Source organism: Pinus tabuliformis, chromosome 2_1, assembly GCF_031772625.1.
Source record: "Pinus tabuliformis cultivar Carrire ecotype Pingquan chromosome 2_1, CPIR1, whole genome shotgun sequence".
NCBI lineage: Eukaryota > Viridiplantae > Streptophyta > Pinopsida > Pinales > Pinaceae > Pinus > Pinus tabuliformis.
Window position 1 is genome coordinate 424,446,915 of NC_142299.1, and position 21,355 is coordinate 424,468,269.

Consider the following 21,355-nt stretch of genomic DNA (forward strand, 5'->3'; position numbering starts at 1 on the left):
AATTATAAATATTTTTTCTTAACACCATGCTTGAAAATTATTGGAATTTTAATGTTTTTCAAAGAAGTGATATTTTAAATTTAATGTCATGCTTAAAAATCATTGGAATTTTAAGGCTTTTCTAAGACATGATATTTTATCGTTAATGTTATGCTTGAAAATGGTTGGAAATTTAAAGTTTTTCAAAGTCATAATATTTTATTTTTTAACTTCATTATTAAAAAATGTTGAAAATGTACCCTGAAAAAAAGACGTTATTCAAGCATCAACGCTTTTTGATTTCAAGGTGTTTTTTGCACCAAACAAAATGGTTTTTATTTTTTTTTACTGTTATTTTTAAAAATATTGAAAATTTACTCTGAAAAAAATGGTGATGCAAAATCAACTCTCACTTTTTTTGTTTTTTCTCATGTTTTTTTTGGATTTTTAAGCTCAAATACTCGTTTTGAGGTAGTAGTTCCTGTTTGATTGGTAACTATGTTTTAAAAGTTATTTGAAGAGTTCACTATATGATAAAAAAGTATATAATCCCCATAAAAGTGACCCTAAATGCTTTGGGTGACCAGGCTTATGTAACTCTAATCACAAATTGATTAGAAATATACCAACCAACATGGTAAAAAGAATATTTAACATCATTCTTGAAACCTTAGTAAGGCAATTATTTTTATATAATTTAAATAAAATTGCAAGTAATGAATATCATGCCTACATATGTGTCATATTTACTCTAAATAAATTAATTATAGTGATTCACTCTAAACTCATGTATGAAACAATAAAATTGTATTTATTGCCTCGTGAAATAGAAATATAAAAATGGGAAGTTTAAACGACATAAAAACCTATCGCGATGGAAAAAAACAATAAAGATTTTATTGGAAAATTTTGAGGGACCATCCTGTCGGCCTGAGATGGTGAGGGGAGTGACATCCACATATTTATGATGGTGAGGGGAGTGACATCTAGATATTTATTTTTCAATGTAAGGGTCCACTTGTACTTGCAACTCTTTGACCGCAAATTTAAAAATTGTGTTGTTACCATCTAAAAATCTAGTGGTTAATGGCTAGGCCTAATACAAATCTCCACATTTCACTATTGTTACCTACTAATTATTATAAATAAGGACAATGAAACCGTTACATTCTAATTATTCTAAATAAGGACAATACAACCATGAATGATTAAAAACGGACTTAATTAGTCCTCACCAAAATGAGAGCCAACATAAAAAATAAAAGTATTACAGAATTCAAAGCCACATAAATATTTATGTGAGACCTTCGTAATCTTCCCACCCACAATATAGTATATCTCAAAAAAATTCAAAATAATGATAAAATTATGTAGAATCGATAAATATTTATTATTGGTAGTATTGGCCTAAAACTATGTTTAAAGTTAAACCAAGAAATCCATAATTGTAAACAAGAAATTGAATGTATGAATTAAGTGGACCAATTTTATTAGAATAAAGATTTTATGGAAACCTAAGCAAGAAGGGGAGGTATTTTGAGGATATTGTTACCAATAATGCTATAATAACATTTCCCAATTTTCTTGAGTGAAATATCTCCTTCTACTTCAATAAAAACGAACTAGATTAACCCTCACCCATATGAGAGAGAAGCTGAAAAAATTAAATTATGTAGAATCGATAAATATTTATGATTGGCAGTATTGGCCTAAAACTATGCTTAGAGTTAAACCAAGCAATCCATAATTGAAAACAAGAAATTGAATGTATGAATTAAGTGGACCAATTTTATTAGAATAAAGATTTTATGGAAACCTAAGCAAGAAGGGGAGGTATTTTGAGGATATTGTTACCAATAATGCTATAATAACATTTCCAATCTTCTTGAGTGAAATATCTCCTTCTACTTCAATAAAAACTAACTAGATTAACCCTCACCCATATGAGAGAGAAGCTGAAAAATTAAATTATATGGAACTGAAGCCACAAAAATATTTAAAAGTGAATTTCATAATTTTCACATAATATAATAAAGGTGAAACAAATTCAAAGAAATAATAAAATGATCTAGAAGTGATAAACAATTATGATAGACATTATTGGCTAGAAACTATGTTTAAGAGTTAAAATAAACATGTGAGAAATGAAATCAAGAAATCTCTTTCATGAAATATGTTGACTAATTTTAATAGAATAAAGATTTCATGGAATCCTGAGCAAGAAGGAGAAGTGTACCAATGATATTATTAGCATCAAGAATGTTATAATAATAATTTTCAATCTCTTCCACCCGAATATCTCCTTCTATTTCAATAAATACAATGCCTTCCACATTACAATGGATGTTGAATTTACCATCCGACCTTAAGCCAATCCACCCACAAAAGGATAATCACCAAAACCTTTCGGAGTGCTTCCTTCCACTTCAATTTGGCCCTCATGGCCCTTCTCCATGCTTGCATTGCAACAATATACAATTTGTACTACATGTATAGTGTTTTGGTAAAGGTTTAATAGAAAGTAGTTGTCATTATTTGTATGGGTGTTTGAGTGGTGCATCTAAGATTGGAGGTTCAAAACCTAAATGATATGATGGAGTTTCTAGTAAAATATTTGACATGGTAAGAAAGTTGGAGGACCAATTCAAAATTATTTCATATTATCAACTTGTGGATTTTATAACTTGGGAGAAATTGAGTGAAGGTGAGCCTACCAAATGTGTTGTTCAAAATAGATAAGTATAAAAATGGAGGATCTAAAAGAGACTAATTTTGAAAGAGACTAATTTTGGAACATATCTAGAGTATGTTATTGTTCCATTATGCAAAAAATATTGATACAAGTCAAAATATGGTGTCATAATGAGCTAAGGAAAAGTCTCAAAGTGAAAAAGTGGAATTGGAATTGTGAGAGGAATAAATTAAAATCTCAATGTGATAATAATAAAACATAAGTTCCCACATAAGAGGTAAAGATAAATTTGAAAATAAGAAGGACAAGAAAAGTATGATTTTTGGAATAAGAGGAAATAGGGTGGAGGTTGAAGTGTGTGGCTATTGTTGTGCTAATGGAGATCAATAAAAAATTGAAATTATTTTCCAACACTATGCTAAGAACTTGAAGAATGTCAAAGAAATATTAAATGCTGCGAGGAAAAGTGAAGGCTCAAGGGTTAGTAAATTCCAAAAACCATAAATAATTTCAAGTCCCGATTTCAATAACATCTCAGAACAAGCTTATTGGAGACTCTAAAGGTTGTCCATCTCTTTCCATGATTAACTAATGCTAAAAATAATGAGGACCCTAAAGATGAGGTAACTCAGGAGAAGTTAAAATCAATGTTGGATGGTTTTTAGAAAGAAGAGTGAATGTTTTTTTTTTTTTGTAAGCTTGGCACGACTACATCTTCATCATGTTGAATATAACACCTTGTTCTAGGCTCGAAATTGAACCAGTGACTTCACATCAGGGAGTGCCTTAACAGATCACCCCACAGTCTAGTCTATCCAAGACCGAGTGGACGAAAGAAATAAGAGTGAATGTTAAGATGAATGGGCCAATCAATTCAACTCAGGGTTCTATAACTACCCAAAAAAATATCTACTAAGCGTTGTTGAAGCTTTAATGATATGATGAAAAACAATCTAATCCCTAACTAAAGTGATCCTAAATTCTTTGGGTAATCTCAGGCCTATTTTAGGCTTATGTAACTCTAAGTACAAAATGATTATAAATATGTCAGACAACATAGTAAAAGGTATCTTTAATTGTTCACTTCTGAAGAGTATGCTTTGGAGGTATTTGAATAGGTGAAGAAAATACACTTACGACTCCTTGCACCAAGTTTGTTTCCTTGTTCCTTTGATATCAAGGCATAATAGGTGGAACCAAAGACCCTGAGATGCTTTATCGAAGGAATGTGGCCATACCACATTTCATAAGGAGTCTTTTTTCTAATAGCATTAGATGGACACCTATTATTTACATATATAACACATAGAACTACATCAGCCCAAAACATCAATTTTACATTCTTGAAAAACATCATGGAATGTACCATATTTAAGATTTTCCCTTTATTCTTTCAGCTACTATGTTCTTTTGGGGATTATAAGGCATAGTTGTTTGATGTTTGATCCCATGCTAGCGAAAATAGCTTTCAAATTCATTTGAAGTGTATTCTTTTCCATTATCAGTGCAAATAGAGCCAATATGAGATTGTGCATCATTTTCAATGGAACATTTCATTCCATTATTGGGAACTTATCATGCAAATTATAGAAGTGCAAAAAATGCACGCCTCTACAAAATATTGAAATCTCCAAAACTAACCATTGTGGCTCATAGAGGTGTTTTGAAGACAAGAGCCAACACACACTAGGTCAATGTGGATCTAGTTATGAATCCTACTTTTTATCAAGAATCTTTCCATCTTTTGAAAAATAGCTTTTATTCAATGCTCCTACACAACAATTGTAAAATAGCTTTTATCCAATTCTCAAACACAACATTTGTAAAATAGATTTTATTCAATGCTCAAACACAACAAATGAGAGTTATTTTGTTAAAAGTAGTGGTAGATAAGCAATATAAAGATCTTGGGATACCCAACCCTAATAATAAATTGAGAAGACAACATTATCAAATTTGAGAATTTACTTCTTATAGTGATCATGGGAATGGAAAAAGGCATGTTGATGTTATCATAACAAAATGAGAGGGGCTCCCTTCCTAAAAAGAAGGGGAATGAAGGAAACTTGTATTGTCCTTTGCTTAAATCAGTAGAAATAATTCTTTGTGTTTTTCTTTGTGTCATAATATTTTTAATTTGGCTATTAGTCCAAGACATTAATGGACAATTGTGGTGGGTTTAATATGAATTTCATATGTTATCAAGATATACAACACCTTTTGAGTAAGTGGATAGATTTATATTTTGGTTGAAAAAGGAGGAAGGTGATTTGATCCTTCAGAACTATAACACTTCTTGATGGGTTTATTTAGATATCCCCCTCAAATATGGAATATGCATGTTTGTTTTTCAAAGAATAAAGTAAATAAATAAAAAGCATGTGATCAAACTTTTAGGCTAGCTGTTATTTAAGGTGGTTTTTTTACTCTATATATGGATTCATCACCACAATAAAACCCTACCGCACAATAAACCCCTTTGACACTTTGATTGATGACAATTAGTTGAATAAATTTATTATTATTTTGTTATGTTTTATTTTATTTTATTAATATTTTTAATTAAAATAATATTGAATTCAAATTAGTTAGATTAATTTAATAATAATATAATAAGAATTGAATATTTGTAAATATATAATTAAAAATAAGTTTAATATATTTATCATATGGTTATTATTAAAAAAAAATATTCAACAACTAGATTTAAATATTATTATATTAAAATATTGGATAATATTTTAATAGGGAGGTCAAAAAGATATATATTGCAATATAAAAGTAAAAGTAATAAATTAATTAATTAATTAGTTATTATTATATATGTAGTAATTAAAAAAAAAATACGAAGAGAGGGAGGGGATCCAACTTCTACTTAATTCCAACCATCATCCTTTTTAAGATTAATAGCACGCTCTTCAATATCAATGGCTTCTCCAAGCTTGCTATGATGGAAGTGGTCAACCCTGGCGATGACCCGAGAATCCTCATTGTCTAGTGATTGGATTTCACTGCATGATCCTCGTTGGAGACATGGTGATTAGATTTCAGTGGATGTTCAGCTAAAGCTGAGGAACGAGAGTGGATGTGCATAATATTTTTTGCATGTTCTTAGATTATCTGGTTTATGGAGTAATGAGTTTACCCAATGCAGGGAATCACACAAGAACATGGGATGGAGTAGAGGGATTTCACCTCAAGAACATGGGATGGAGTAGACGGCTTTCACCTCTTTAGGGTTTACACTGTCTTCGAATCTAAGAGAATTTCTAATGGTATTAAGAGAAGGAAGAGTTTTGAAAGTAGCAGAGAATTTGTTCTATTTGAGAATATGATCTACATTGAGAATATAATCTACATTGTTCAACTTCCTTTTTATATAGGGGACCAACTTCCCTTTATATTTTTCAAAAAAATCGCACTAAAAATAATCGGCGGGACTCTACTCCTCCTCCTGCTTCCAACCCAACTACAAGTAGAACCAACGCTCATCTAGCAAAGGAGAAGAACGCAGAAGCAACTAAAAGTAGAAAGGGGAGAGTGGTTTCGATTCTCGTTTATGATGCGGGCACCCAATCACCATCTGTGTCTACAAAAGTAGCAAAGGTGGCGGCTCCCAGGATGGGGCAGCGTGTTGCCGCCGTGAAAATATAGTCCACGTTAAGAGGGTTTTGTGTTCGGAATTCAAAGCCGTTGGAGAAGCTGAGGATTCTAGGGCAAGTGAAGTCAGAAGCTAATGAAATAGGGAGGCATCTTTCAACAGAAACTCAGTTGATACGTGGAAATGAGTACGAGTCCCGAAAACTTGACCACCAAATCCTGTCTCTGCTGCTCAGACTCGATGGGATTGAGGTATTTATTTTGACTGCCTTTAATAATTAATGGGGTATGAAACCTTAAATTATTACATGACATCATTCTGTGCAGGGTGTGAAGTCATTTGTGCGGGAGTCAAGGAAGGTTGTATACCGTCTATTGCTTCAGCTGTAAGAGACACTCGATGCCATAATCGCAGGAAAATCTTTGACTATTAAGGGGCACAGCCAAAAGATAAATCATGAGCATACCCCTGAAATGGATTCTCATTCTCACTCTGACCGAAACAGTGGTACTCCTGAATTATCAAAAACACAACCCCAGACAGAAGAGGTTAGCAAAAAGGAAGAGAATTGCATGATCCATGTTGGAGATTGCGAAAGGGATACCTGCGAAGAACTCAAGGGCTCGGATCTCTCCTACTCCTCAGAAACAGTTCCAGTTCCAGTGAATGAAGCGCAGCATATAGGTGGTGAAACCATGCTCTCCTCCTTAGAAATAGTTCCAGCTCTAGCTCCAGCTCCAGCTCATGAACCAGTGCAACATATAGGCGGTGAAAGCATACAGTGTGATGCAACATGTGATCACCATGGCTATGAGATAGGGAAGGGTCGTGTAGCAGTAGAAAAAATGGAGAATGATACAATCTAGAAGGTGTTGGCAAATCTCTACAGGAAAGTTGAATCAAATGATAAATTAACCAACGATTTAAGCATTAGAGTTGCTGAACTTGAGCGACTGATATCCAAGGACGATGAAAATGACCCAGAAAAGTAAAATTCAATGACTCATATCCAAGGACGGTGACAATGGCACAAAAAAGTAAAATTCATTCATAATTATTATCACGGTTTGAGCTTGGGGAGGTGCTATCGTGCAACTAGTGGGTTGGAACGAATGTGCTCTTTCCCATAAATTTTCTAGAATGTTTTTCTCACCATATAATTATAGGTTTATTTAGATTTTCCCTCGGGATATTGAATATGAAGCTTATATATATATATATTATAGTTGGAAAGCTCAAATATATTTCTTATCCAAAACTAGTTCCTCTTTTTTTAAACTTCACTCGACAATAATTGTTTTCATATAAATTTAAATGCCGAAATTGAAGATTTCATATATATATATATATATGTTAATGTAAAAATCACTATTATTTCCAAATGTAATATTATGTGACAACATATCCTTCACATTTGGTTGTACAGTGCCTCTAAGTGTAATTAATATGGAAATTGAAGTATTCTATTTAAGACTTACTTTGAAAGATATTTTTTTTATCATTAATGTAATATTATTTATTATTTTAGATGTAAAATTATGTGACAACATCTCTCCTCGATATAGGAGTGCAACAATAATTTTTTTATTTAATTATATATATATTTTTAAAATATATTAGAAGAATATATGTTACATTTAAAACTAAAGTTTCTTTCTCTCTCTCTTTTTTAATTCAAAATTTTAAATGCTATGGTGCTATTGAATCTTTTATTATTTTTGTTATGATCAATTGTAATTTTATCTTCTTTTTTTTTGCTAAAGCAAGAGTCGGACCTTCTATTAACTTGTGACTGAAAATATGTTACATAAGTTACAACAGGCATTAAGAGGAAGCAATTCCTCCAACAAAGGGAAGATTTAAATCAGCACTTAGTACCCGTACAAAATTTGATGCCCCGACAAAACATTTGGCGGACTTAAAGATGGGAATAGAAATTGTATCCAAGAGATTTCGGGTCCGCTGAGATTTCGTGAATTGGGACCCACTAACTTGCTCAACAGCCTATAGCCATCGATCTGCTCCCTCATGATCAAACGGCCAGTGGCCATATCGCATGGAGCAAAAGCCCGAGGAATACCCACTCGATGAGGGCGGTATTCACTCTCCACCCCAAGCCACGTGTTGACAGTTGAGTGGCATCACATGCAATTCATAGATACCACTTTTGGTTTTGAGGGCGCCCGAAAAGGGTGGTATACCAGAAGCTGTTTTGACTCCTGCTAACTATCTCCTAGACCCACCAACCTGCTCGTTGGCCTGTAGCCTTTGATCTTCCTTTCCATGATCCCACGGGATACCCCTCGATAAGGGTGGTAATCCCTCTCCTCACAGAGCCACGAGGTGAACCGTGAGTGGCATCGTTTGCTTTTCTTGAAGATCATTTCAGGTTTTGAGGGTGCCTGGGGACCTGGAAACTGCTCTAACTCACTATGGTGCCAAGCCACTGAGACTCTATGTCTACTGCCCTCCATACTTTTGATCCATTTATTGGGACTAATTGTTACCATGTTCATGGTTACCCAATCTCTAGCCCAACTTCCAATAGCACCAATGCAAAGGCAAACTATGGTGATCTCCTTCAAGACCCACAAGTTCCCAAACTCTGTGTATCTTTCTAACATACTCCTATTCTTCATTGATGAAAGGTGATAGTCAGTTGCCCTGTCTATTCTGGTATTGCTCCATGTCTGTGAGGGCCCGAGATGAACAACCTTCATGCATTTGGTTGTCTGGTACCTCCTCCCACCTGCAGCACATGTTATCTCGTGTGCATCTTACCCCTTCATTGGCTAGCCAGTCTGCTACTCTGTTGGCTTCCCTGCGAACATGCACAAAACTGAGAGTTCTTAGAATTCTTAGGTGTGATTGAATTCTATGATAGACCTGTAGAAGCCTCCAGTGGCTTGAGATTTTATCTGGTGTTGTTCCTGTGCCTATTCACTTGACCGAATTGATGACTAATTCTGAGTCAGCCTCGATAATAACATTATGTGTATTGTGCTCTATTAGAATCTCCAAGCATTGCTCCATAGCCATGAGTTCAGCCATATTGTTGGTGGCTTTTCCCAGATGACTGTGAAAGATGACTTTTATGTTGCCCTCCTCATCTCTTATGACTCCTCCATAACCAGTATCTCCAGGGTTACCTTTTGAGGCTCCATCTATGTTGAATTTTAAAAAACCCTATGAAGGGGGTTGCTAGAAAGCCTTTCCCTCTGAAGTATGCTTTGTGGTATGATTTAGACTCTGAGGGATATGTATCTGAAGTTCCAACCTTTCCAGAATGCGAGCCTCTCTGTGGCCCGTGTGCTTTCCTGTAGAACAACCCCCAAGGGTGTTGACCGTCTCCTTGAGATGTTTTAGGATTAGCGCTATGATGCTTCTAACTGGGCCATTTTTGTCTTTGAAGATCATGTTGTTGTGCTCTTTCCATACATTCTAGATCAAGAACCCTGGAATCAGAGCCCAGGCTGTGTTTATTATCTCATTGTCTGAGAAATCTCTTCTCCAATTTTTCAACGTAACAGTGATATTATTTTCATTCCTGTCTGTTTGCTTGAAGACATCTGCTACCCAGTTCCATAGGGTTGAGGTGTAGGAGTAGAGGTTGAGAAGATGATTTGTGGTTTCTTCCTACTGGCCGCATAGGTGACATCTTGAGGGGCCAGCAAAACCTCTCTTTCTGAGATTCTCCCAAGTTAGAATCTTGTCTTGTTGAACCAACCACCTGAACAGTTTGATCTTCATCCAATGTGGGTTATTCCATAGGTCTTTCCATGTCTTGTCAGTGTTTGGAAAGTTAAGTCCTGTGGCTATTCTTTTGGCTTCTTTGAGGTTGAAAACACCCTTATTATTTCTGCCACATCTTAATAGGTCATCTGAAGTTGAGGTCAAAATTTGTCTCTTTTCCAGAATAGCTTCCAGAGCTTTAGCTTGAGTTTTCAGCGGGGTCAGCTCACTGTAGTCTGGTAGCTTCCAAATTCTCCATTTGCCATTGTCCCTTGACTGATCCCAATAGTCACTTACTTTCTTTAATCCTTTGTTAATGGTATCAATTTGGATGCTTGCTAATTCCTCTCTGCTAAGGTTACCTTCCTGCTACTAGTTGTCCTCCCAGAACCAGGCAAGATTTCCATTTCTGATCTCCCAGAAACTATGTTTTTGTACTAAAGCTCTATTCTCCCAGGCCTTGTTCCAAATATGGGAACCTTTTATGTGTCCTGTCATTCTTATGAGGTCCGTTTCTTGCCAGTTCATTGCATATTTTTGTTTCCAGAGTTTTGCCCAGGGTTTTTGTATTTCCTTTAGCCATCTCCACCACAGTTTTGCTCCCAAAACTTTGTTTAGGATATCTGGGTCATGTAGACCCAAACCACCATGGGATTTGGGTTTGCAGATCTTGTCCCAAGCTACCAGAGCCCATTTCTTTTTCTCTTCCCCTTTTCCCTAGAGAAAGTCTCTTTGAATATTTCTGATTTGCTGAAGGACTCCTTTTGGTGCCGGAAGGGTTGATAGCATGTAGATTGGGATAGTTTGAAGTATCGCCTTAGTGAGGACCAGCCTCCCTGCTAGGTTCAAGGCTCTGCTTGTCCACTTGCTGACCTTGTCTTTCAATTTATTTGTTACAGACTCCCAGATGTCCTTGTTCAGCGGTTTGTCAGTGAGGGGAACTCCCAGATACTTTGAGGGTAGTGAATCTCTTTGAAAGCCTAGAATTCTGGAGAGATTTCTTTGAATAGAAATATCAGTATTGAAAAAGAAGATCTTTGATTTTGTGAGGCTTACCTCAGTACCAGCTGCCATTGCAAACTCATACAGAATTTGCTTGAATGCTTTGGCTTCCTTGACTGTTGGAATGCCCTGCAGCATAGTATCATCCACAAATTGTTGATGTGTCACAGTGTCTTCATTCTGTGTGAGTCTCAATCCCTGTATTCTTCCTTCCTCCTTGGCAACAATGATCGCTCTGCCCAACCCTTCCATCATGAGAATGAAGAGGAATGGGGAGAGAGGATCTCCTTGTCTAAGACCTCTCGTAGGCTTGAAGGTTCTGGATGGAGAGCCATTGAGAAGAATTGAACAACTAGCAGTGGTAACAAGAGCCATGACCCACCTTATCCAATTGTGGTCAAAGCCATATGCTTTGAGTACATCCCTTATGTAAGCCCAACTTAGTTTATCATAAGATTTTGCTATGTCCAGCTGTATTATCATTCCTACTTTCTTACTGGTTTTGAGGGAATGTACCACTTCATGAGCTTGAATGATGTTATTGAGAATTTGCCTCCCTTCCACATAACCTGTTTTCTCCTCTGACACCAGAGTTGGGAGGAGGGGTTTGAGTCTGTTGGCAATAACTTTGGAAATGATTTTGTACACCACATTGCATAATGCTATGGGTATGAATTTGTCAGGAGAGGTGGCTTTTTCCTGTTTGGGGATTAATGCAATGAAGGATTCATTAAGCGCCCTCAAAACCAATTTAGAGTTTCTCGAGTCCTCCACTACCTCCAGAATGTCTTGTTTGACAATTCTCTAGCATATTTTGAAGAAATCCACATTGAAACCATTTGGGCTTGGAGCTTTTCCATTATGCATTTCTTTGATAACTTCATTGACCTCTTCCTCCGTTACTGGCCTATTGAGATTATGATTGTCTTCCCTGGAAACCAGCTTAGGAATGTGTTGAGTAAATCTTTTCGTGAATTGGGATCTGTCTGCTATGGTTTCCTCAGCAATGCTTTGAAAATGCTGGACCAGTACATCTTCCATTTCCTCATGAGTATTTTTCTCTGTTCCTTGAGAATCTGTGAGTTTCAAAATCCTATTGATAGTCCTGTGTGCTATGGTGGATTTGTGAAAGAATTTGGTGTTTCTCTCCCCTTCCTTAATCCATTGTACTCTGGATTTCTGTCTCCAGAATATTTCCTCTTGGAGACATCTATTGTCCCATTCTTGTTGAAGTGAGTTTGCTAGCTCTTTTCTTTCCTCTGTGAAGCCTTCAGTGATGAGAATTTGGTTAATTTCCTGTAATTGCTTTCCCACTTCTCCTTTAGCTTTGAAGATATTTCCAAACTCATTTTTATTCCATTCTTTGAGTTTTCTCTTGATGTGTTTGAGCCTAAGATGTAGAAGGAACATCTTCGTGCCTTGGGAGTGTAGCTCTTCTTTCCACCACTTCTCAATGTTTGTGAGGAAATCAGAGTGAGTGAGCCAAACATTCTCAAACCTAAAGGGTCTGTTTCTCAGTGTACCAATTAAGGAAGCTTCCAATTGGATGGGCCAGTGGTTTGAGCCTCCAAAAGGGAGAATGAACGTTGTTAGGCTTCATCTAGTCAGCAGAAGTTCTTCTTAGATTATGAATCTGTCTAATCTTGAGGCTACTTAGGTAGTACCCCCTCTTTTGTTATTCCATGTGAAAATTCCATTACTTGTGTCCATATCCACCAGTCTCATATTGGTGAGGAAGTTCTAGAAGGCCACTGAGTCTCTACCAAGAGATCTGGTTCCCCCTTTTTTTCTGTGAGAGATTTAATCACATTGAAGTCTCCCCCCAGAATCCAAGGTATTGTTGGGTGTCTTTTTTTCATTTCCTCCAGAGAGGTGAGGAGCGTGATTTTATCTTCTAGTAATTGAGGGCCATAGACATTGGTGATCATGTAACACTCCTTGTCCCCCACAGGTTGAATAATCAAAGAAAGGTGGTGTCTAGACGCCTCCGCATCAAGTATACAGAATTTCTGAGGATTCCATAAAGTGAGAATTCCACCAATTGATTTAGTTGCTTTGACTTCAAGATACTCATATTTACTTAAACATTTTCTATGATTTTCTCTGATCTTCTCTACTGAGCATTTGGTTTCCTGTAAGAACACCATCTCTAGTTTTTCTTCTTTGATTTTGTTACTTAGATTTATTTGTTTTCTTCTACTCCCTAGTCCTCTAATGTTCCAGGTTGTGAGCTTCTTTGAAGGGGGTTTGTAAAGGAGTAACTGGAGAGATCTTTCATCTTGCCTAAGTCAATCATGAGTTTTCCACATTCTAATATCAGTTCTTTCTATCTCTTCCTTCCTCTTTTCTTACCTGGGTTGTTGGCGAATTTTCCTAATATTAATCCCATTGATGTAACCCCTCTGTTTTCTTGGTTATAATGGCCTCTTTTGACTCCTAGATCTTTTTGATGTGACTTGTTGAGGAATAGATGTTGCACCCTATCAACTTCCTCTTGAGGTAGAAAGTTAATTCCTTTGTTGCTTCCTTGTTCTAGAAACTTTTCTAGTTCAAGGTTCTCCCTCTCAAGGATCTCCTGTAAGTCTTGGTCCTCCGTACCACTTTCACTTAGGGTCATATCTTGGTCCCTTTCTAGTTCCATGGTACTCAGTGGATCTATTTTGTGTTCATTCTATTCCTGTGTGATCTCCATGCTAGCCTCTTCTCCTTTCTCGATTTGCTAGTCCTCTAGTTTCTTTTGTATTCCTTCCTCTTCTTCTTCTTCTTCTAAAATTTCAAAACTATTGTGACTTGGTTCTTTGCTTTCACTAGGTTTCTTTTGGGTATTTTTCCCCCTTCTTTCCCTTTTCCTCCCATTTTAGTAAAACCTATAGGGTCTTTTCCTTTATTGGTTTTCTGGGGTTCCTCCCTTTTATTAAGTGGGCAGTCTCTAAATAGGTGTCCATGTTCATGACATTTGCGACATATGAATGGTATGTGTTCATAGTCAACTACCTGAACCCATTCCTTGTCAGAAACTTCCAGGAAGATTTCATCTGGAAGTGCTCCTAATAAGTCCATCTCTACACATATGCGAGCAAAGGAGGTATATTTTCCTCGAAGAGTCGCCTCTGATATCTTTATGAAATGACCTAATTTGTTACCTATAGCTTTTAAAGATTATGACATCCAATAATCTAAAGGTAAGGAGTATAGTCTAATCCATACCGAGACTGATGTGAACGTTTCTCACTCCAGAACAAAGTTCATCATCCAAGGTTGCATATAGAGACTAGTAGCCGCATATAAGTATGGTCCTCCTTAAAACATTATGTCCTTGTCCTCCAGGTTCGTGAATACCACAATAAAAAAACCCTTGGATCCAAGATGTATAGTTAACTCACCTTTTGGTTTTTAGGTGCCTTTTATCCAAGTGTACAGTGCTCTCTCCATCAGCCAGATGCCCATAAACTTGCATATGATCGCATAGGTTGTCATATGATCCCTGTGCTCTAGCAGAGCTGGATCATTTAGGATTACCAACGGTTTAGTGTTAGACTTTTGTTTGCAGGTCCCCATCTTTGCTCTATTCTCAGATCCCTCACTGTTATCTTCAACTTTCTCCTCCTATCGGACCTCCTCGTGGGTCCCTTCCTTTTCATGGGGTTTGCTACCTTCCACCTTTTGGGTGTTAGAAACTTTTGTCTTGTTCGCCGAGGAGTTTTGTGGCTTGATTCTATTCACTGCTCTGCCTTTGTTTGAAACCACATTCTATAGGAGGAAGTGGAGCTCCCTCCTTCTTGCCCCTCCATGGTTACCAACTTGTTTCTATCGCCTCTTGTGTCGAACCCTAGTTTTTCCACCTGGTCATTGATGATGGAGGGTTTCTCACATATTGAAAAGATTGACAAGAAACCTATAATCGATCAATTGTAATATTATCTACTATGAAAGCAAATACTATATTATTTGATATTAAAGTTATATTTATGGAACAAAATCCAATATTGTTCATTTTAAGAACACATCATTACTTTTATTTAAGTTCTTCCCATTGACACCATTACCACTCTTAAAAATAATTTTTAAAATCTTATTAAAATTTAAATGAAATCACAAAATATGTGTATGTGACTTCATTGAAGCATACCAACGTACAAATCTCAAAACATTAACCCTGGAACTGAATCACTGTCATTCTGAAATAAAATCTGAGTTACACCCTAAACCATTGAATTATTATGAAATAACCATAGGACCATCACAGATCTTCAATCACATACAACTAGTAGCATCATAATTCTTCAATCAACCAATTCAACTTTAATCATCACTATTAAACCCAGATCACTAAGTAAGACTTCATTGATATACATCAGACACACAAGAACACTGATTATACTAATGAGACATTTTATTCAGGAAAACCCTAACATATATATGCACCTTCCATAAAACATTTTTGCGTATATACACACTTTTCAAGAATCAAACCCATGTATAGATCTGAATCGATACGTGGCTTATGAACATTAAAGTCACATATGTATTCGCCTTTCAGGTTATCAAACTCGCATACAAATCTGAAACTATTGACTTATAGATTTGTTGAACATCAAACCTTCAAAACAAACTCATGTCTGAGAATACATAATAAAACATGCGTGAGACATAAATATTACAGAACAAATCAATCCATTATCAATATAGTCATTTCAAATCTATTGGATCTGATCCATCATCAAATTCGTGGTTTCATACTTAGTTTCATATCAACATTATAAAACCAAGAGATTAATAAACCCATTAGATTAATATTAAAATCCCAAGGGATTATAAACCCAAGGTAATAACATTAGGCCCTAAGATTAATATTAAACCCTATGAATATAAACTCTAATATTAATATTATAAACCTTAGGAATAATATTATAAACCCATGAGATTAATACTATAAATCCAAGGAATTAATAAACCTAAGGGATTAATATTATAAACTCAATGGATTATATACTTTGGGGAGGGCGGGCGAAATTTTAAACACAAGGGATTAATTTGATAAACCTAAAGGATAAATATTAAAAACCCAAGGGATTGATAAACCCAAGGGATTAATAGGAAACCTTGATATTAATATTATAAACCCTAATACTACAAATTATAAACCCAAATACTACAAATTATAAACCAAATACTAAAAGGCCCTAATATTATAAACCTATTAAATCCAAGTTTTGTAATGTAGTAATTTGACATTGAATAAGTTACGATGTAATGTAACATTGTGACAATGATTGTTAGACTTATCTTCATATTAAGACGATGTTTGTCACAATGTGATGTTGGAAACATTTTTGTACCATTCCAATCTTACAGTAATAAACCCTTGATATTATAAGACCAAGGGACTAATAAACCCATACTATAAACCCAAGCCAATAATATGAAACCGAAGGGATTAACATTATAAACTAAAAGAATATAGACCCTATGTGGATGATTTTCATATTGACAATATTTGTCACAATGCGACGTTGGACCATCTATGACCATGGTTCACCATGGATGACCATGATTGTGACAATGTGATGTTGGACCATGAGCCAATCTTTGTCACAATGTGACCATGGCTATTGACAATCATTGACCATGATTGACCATAGTTGACCATGGTTTATTTTAATATTGAGAAAATATTTGTCACAATGCGATGTTGAACCATGGTTGGTAATGATAAAACATAGTTTACCATGGTTGATTTTCGTATTGAGACAATATTTGTCACAATGTGATGTTGGACAATGGTTGACCATGATTGTCCATGATTGATTTTCATATTTACCATGATTAACCATGACTTATTTTCATTTTGAGACAATCTTTGTCATAATTTGACATTTGACTATGGTTGACCATGATTGAAGATTGAACCAAACGAATAATATTAAACCCAAGAGATTAATATTATAAACTAAAGGCATATAGACCATATGCTAAATATTATAAACCCTAAAATAAACATTAAACCTCAAGATTCATATAATGAAACTTATGATTAATATTATAAACTTAATTGACTAATAAACCCAAGGGCTTAATGCTAAAAACAAAAGGGATTATAAATGCAATCCCAGACATAAGAGGTTATGAAAAAGGTAGAGAATTTCACGATCCATGTTGTAGATTGTGAAAGGGGTACCTGTGAAGAACTCAAGGGCTTGGATCTCTCCTCCTCAAAAACAGTTCGAGTTCCAGTGAATGAACCACATCATATAGGTTGTGAAAGTAGGCTCTCCTCCTTAGAAATAGTTTTAGTTCCAGCGAATGAAATGCATCATATAGGTGGTGAAAGCATGCCCTCCTCCTCAGAAACAGTTCCAATTCTAGTGAATGAACCGGAGAATATAGGTGATGAAAACATTCTCTCCTCCTCAGAAACAATTCCAATTCCAATTCCAGTTCCAGCAAATGAACCGGTATAACATATAGGTGGTGAATGCATAAAATGTGATGCATCATGTAATGGCCATGGCGATGACATAGGGAAGGGACGTGCAGCAATAGACAAAATGGAGAATGATACAATGGATAAGGTGTTGGTAGATCTCTACAAGAAAGTTGAATCAAATGATAAATTAATCAATGATTTAAGCTTTAGAGTTTCTCAACTTGAGCAACGAATATCCAAGGACAATGACAATGACATAGAAAAGTAAAACTCATTCATAATTATTATCATGGTTGTACAACTTCTCACCAAATTTGTATTTAAACTCCTTTTCTTGAACTTGAGGATATTTAAATTAAGAATACACAATTTTTTTTAATATAATTAAAAACCGATTACTAAATAGAAATATAGTTTATATAAATATGATTTTTTTATTTTAATATTAAAATATATCACCACTTGAAAACAAAATAATATTTAGTTTTTTATTTTATTTCTAGGATTGAAAAAAGCGTGTATTCTAAATTTGCAAAAGCATTGCATAAAAAATAAGATAAGATGGAAAAAAAATGCTAACTTAGGTAAAATGTTAAATGTTAAGAAAATAATTTTGGGAGAGAAAAGTGTGTTTAAGAGGAAAAATTAATACTTTTTCCTAATTAAAAGAAAAGACCTAGGTAAAGAAAGAAGGCCTAGTATACCTTAAAAGCACGTAGCTACTATCTAGGAAGATAACAATAAAAACTATTAAGTAGGAACAATTTGGATGTTATCTTTTGTTGGGACAAGAGCTTAGGCAAGAAGTTTGAGCTTGGGGGAGGTGCTATTGTGCAACTAGTTGGTTGGGATGAATGTGCTCTCTCCCATAATATTTCGAGAAAAAATTTCTTCCCATATAACACATAACACATAATTATAGTTTATTTAGATTTCCCCTTGGAATATTGAATATGAAATGTTTGTTTCTTGGAATAAAATAAATAAATTAAAAGCATGCCATCAATATTTTACGCTAGCTATACATATAATTTAGTTGGAAAGCTCAAATATATTTATTATCCAAAACTAGTTCCTCTTTCTTTGAACCTTAGTAGAGCATAGTTGTTTTTATATAAATTTAAATGAAATTTTAAGTAATCAATATCACGTACATCAATGCCGAAATTGAAGATTTGATATATGAACACTATATATTTCTTTTACTACTATCTTTATTTCTTAATTTGTTAATGTAAAATTCACTATTATTTTGAAATGTAATATTATGTGACAACATATCCTTCACATTTGGTTGTAGAGTGCCTCTGATTGCAATTAAGATGGAAATTGAATCATTCTATTTAAGACTTACTTCGAAAAATATTTTTTTATCATTATATTTAAATTTTTAATGTATTAAATTTATAAAAAACATTTCTTTCTCTCTCTCTCTTTTAATTCAAAGTTTCAAATAATATGGTGCTATTGAATCATTTATTATTTTTGTTATGATTAATTGTAATTTTATCTACTATGAAAAAAAACTATATTATTTGATATTAAAGTTATATTTATGGAACAAAATCCAATATTGTTCATTTTAAGAACACATCATTACTTATATTTAAGTTCTTCCCATTGATACCATTACCACTCCTAAAAATAGTTTTGAAAATCTTATTAAAATTCGAATGAAATCACAAAATATGTGTCTATGTCATATAGTTGAGCACAATGAACTCACCTTTTATTTTCACATTTTATATTCTCACATTCCACATAAGGATTCCCATTTTGATGATTTTTTCATCTTGATGCGATGTGAGAAATCAACTTCTAACTCAACACCCATAAAGTAGGCAAAGATAAAAGTAGTTTGATTTGTTCTAGAGGAATCTCTAAATTACAAATGATATTTTTGGTTTGTTAGGTTAGAACAACATTCCTAAACTCAAAGAATGGGAATTTTGTCATAGGGCTTGGAATATTGCTTAGGAGATGCATTTTGGACCGATCCTTCGCATTTTATTAGGGACAATGTGATACCACTCCCTTGATTTCTTTTACAAACATGATTATTTTATATTTATTTGTAAATATTGTTTGACTCATTGGCCAATGGCTTAAGTTGAACAATTTATTTAAGTAAATTTTATGATGAAAAAATTCTTTCTTTTTTTTTTGGAAATGTTGTGGGAAAGAGCTAAGTAATATGGAATTCTTGTTACCATAGGAATTAATAAGTGGTTAATTCCACATAGTGAACCTTCCCAAATTCTTCCAAAATTCCTAGAAGAAATATCACCATGGGGGAAACAACATAATTGGAGAGAAATATTATGTTGGGTTGAAAGGTAAGTTTAGATGGAAATAAATGCTAAGTTAGATAAAATGTTAAGAAAATAACAATGGGAGAGAAACTTATGCTTAAAAGGAAAAAGGAAATACTTTTTCCTAATGAAAAGAAAAATACTAGGTAAAGTAAAAAAGCGTGGTAGACCGGTAAAAAAAGGCAATGAAAAGAACGGGAGAGATGGGGCTGGGAAAGGCGATGGGAGATTAGGGTTAGGGTTTGGGATCAGACGACCCCGGGTAGACCTGCTCCTGGTCAGGGTGCAAGAGATCCCATACCCACCTACAGAATCATAGACCAATACAATGATAGATTAACTAAGGGAAGAAGGCTCCGAGAACAGGCTAGTCTGGGAGGAAAATGACTGATGCGAGCGGGGGGGAGAGATCCCCTCCTACAAGGATATTACAACAGGAGAATCAAGCTGAAATGGAGCAAACGGTGGATCTGGGAATCGTAGCAAGGACGCGCCGGTAATGGGAGTGGTATGGCAAGTTAGGATGGGGAACAAATGTCTACCGCGGGCAACAAAAAAACCCAGGTTTGTCATTCCAAATAATAAATTGGAGGAATACAGAGGATATATGAAAGACCATGCACTCATCTGCAAGTTTGTAGGAACATGGCCATCTGAGAAAGATCTGACGAAATGGATACAACAGAGGTGGAAGCCCAAAGGGCATATAGATCTTAAATTGGGGGCAAAAGGTTTCTTCACAGTAATATTTGCAAACCTGGAGGATAAGGAGAGGATCTTTGAAGAGGGTCCATACTTCTTCAACAATGCAGGGCTCTTCATGAGGCAATGGGAAGAATGCTATAATCCGGAAAAAGAAAAAATGCTAGCAGCACCAGTTTGGGTCAGACTATTTGGGCTCCTGATAGAGTTCTGGGATCCAGAGATTCTAGAAGGAATTGGGAACTCAATCGGGACCTTTGTGAAGGTAGCAGAAACTACCAAGAGAGGCAGATATACATCATATGCCAGAATTTGTGTCTACATGAATATCACAGAACCGCTGCCGGATCATATTGAAATAGAATATCATGACGAGGTCTGGCAACAGCCAGTCGATTACGAACACATTCCTTTCAGATGTAGACGGTGCCATGAGTATGGCCATCTGTTTAAATACTGCCCGATGAATGAAGTTGATACACCAACAGATCAGGGGGGTGGAAAGGGAAGTACGGAGCAGGAGAGGAGGACTAACGAAGGAAACAGGGGAGGGTTTACAGAAGTACTGAGAAGAAGAAGACCCCAAAAAGGAAAAACCAAACTAAACCCCTCTCACCCAGAAAGCACTCAGAAAAGCCAGAACTAGTTTGAGGTTCTACGTGAATTAGAAATGGAAGCGGAAGGTGAAGAAGGGGAAGATGAAATAGGGGAGATCCAGAAAGAAAATAAAAAGGAAAATAAGGAGCCAAATAATATGGAATTGGAAAAAGAGGGGGAGAAGGGAGATCGACTTCAAGAACAGATCCAAATGGAAATAGATCCTCAACAGGAACAAGAAGGAGAAGAGGAACAGGTCATGAGGAAACTTTTATAGGAATGGAAGCATCTGGATGAAAGGTTCATACTAG

General features: G+C 35.3%; 1 protein-coding gene across 1 annotated transcript; it reads left to right on the plus strand.

Annotated features, from left to right (window-relative positions):
• The first annotated feature begins 20,268 nt into the window (after positions 1-20,268).
• On the plus strand, positions 20,269-21,093 carry LOC149200710 (uncharacterized). Its single transcript, XM_089401041.1, has one exon. The coding sequence runs from the start codon at positions 20,269-20,271 to the stop codon at positions 21,091-21,093; it is 825 nt and encodes a 274-aa protein (XP_089257167.1).
• The last annotated feature ends 262 nt before the right edge of the window (positions 21,094-21,355 follow it).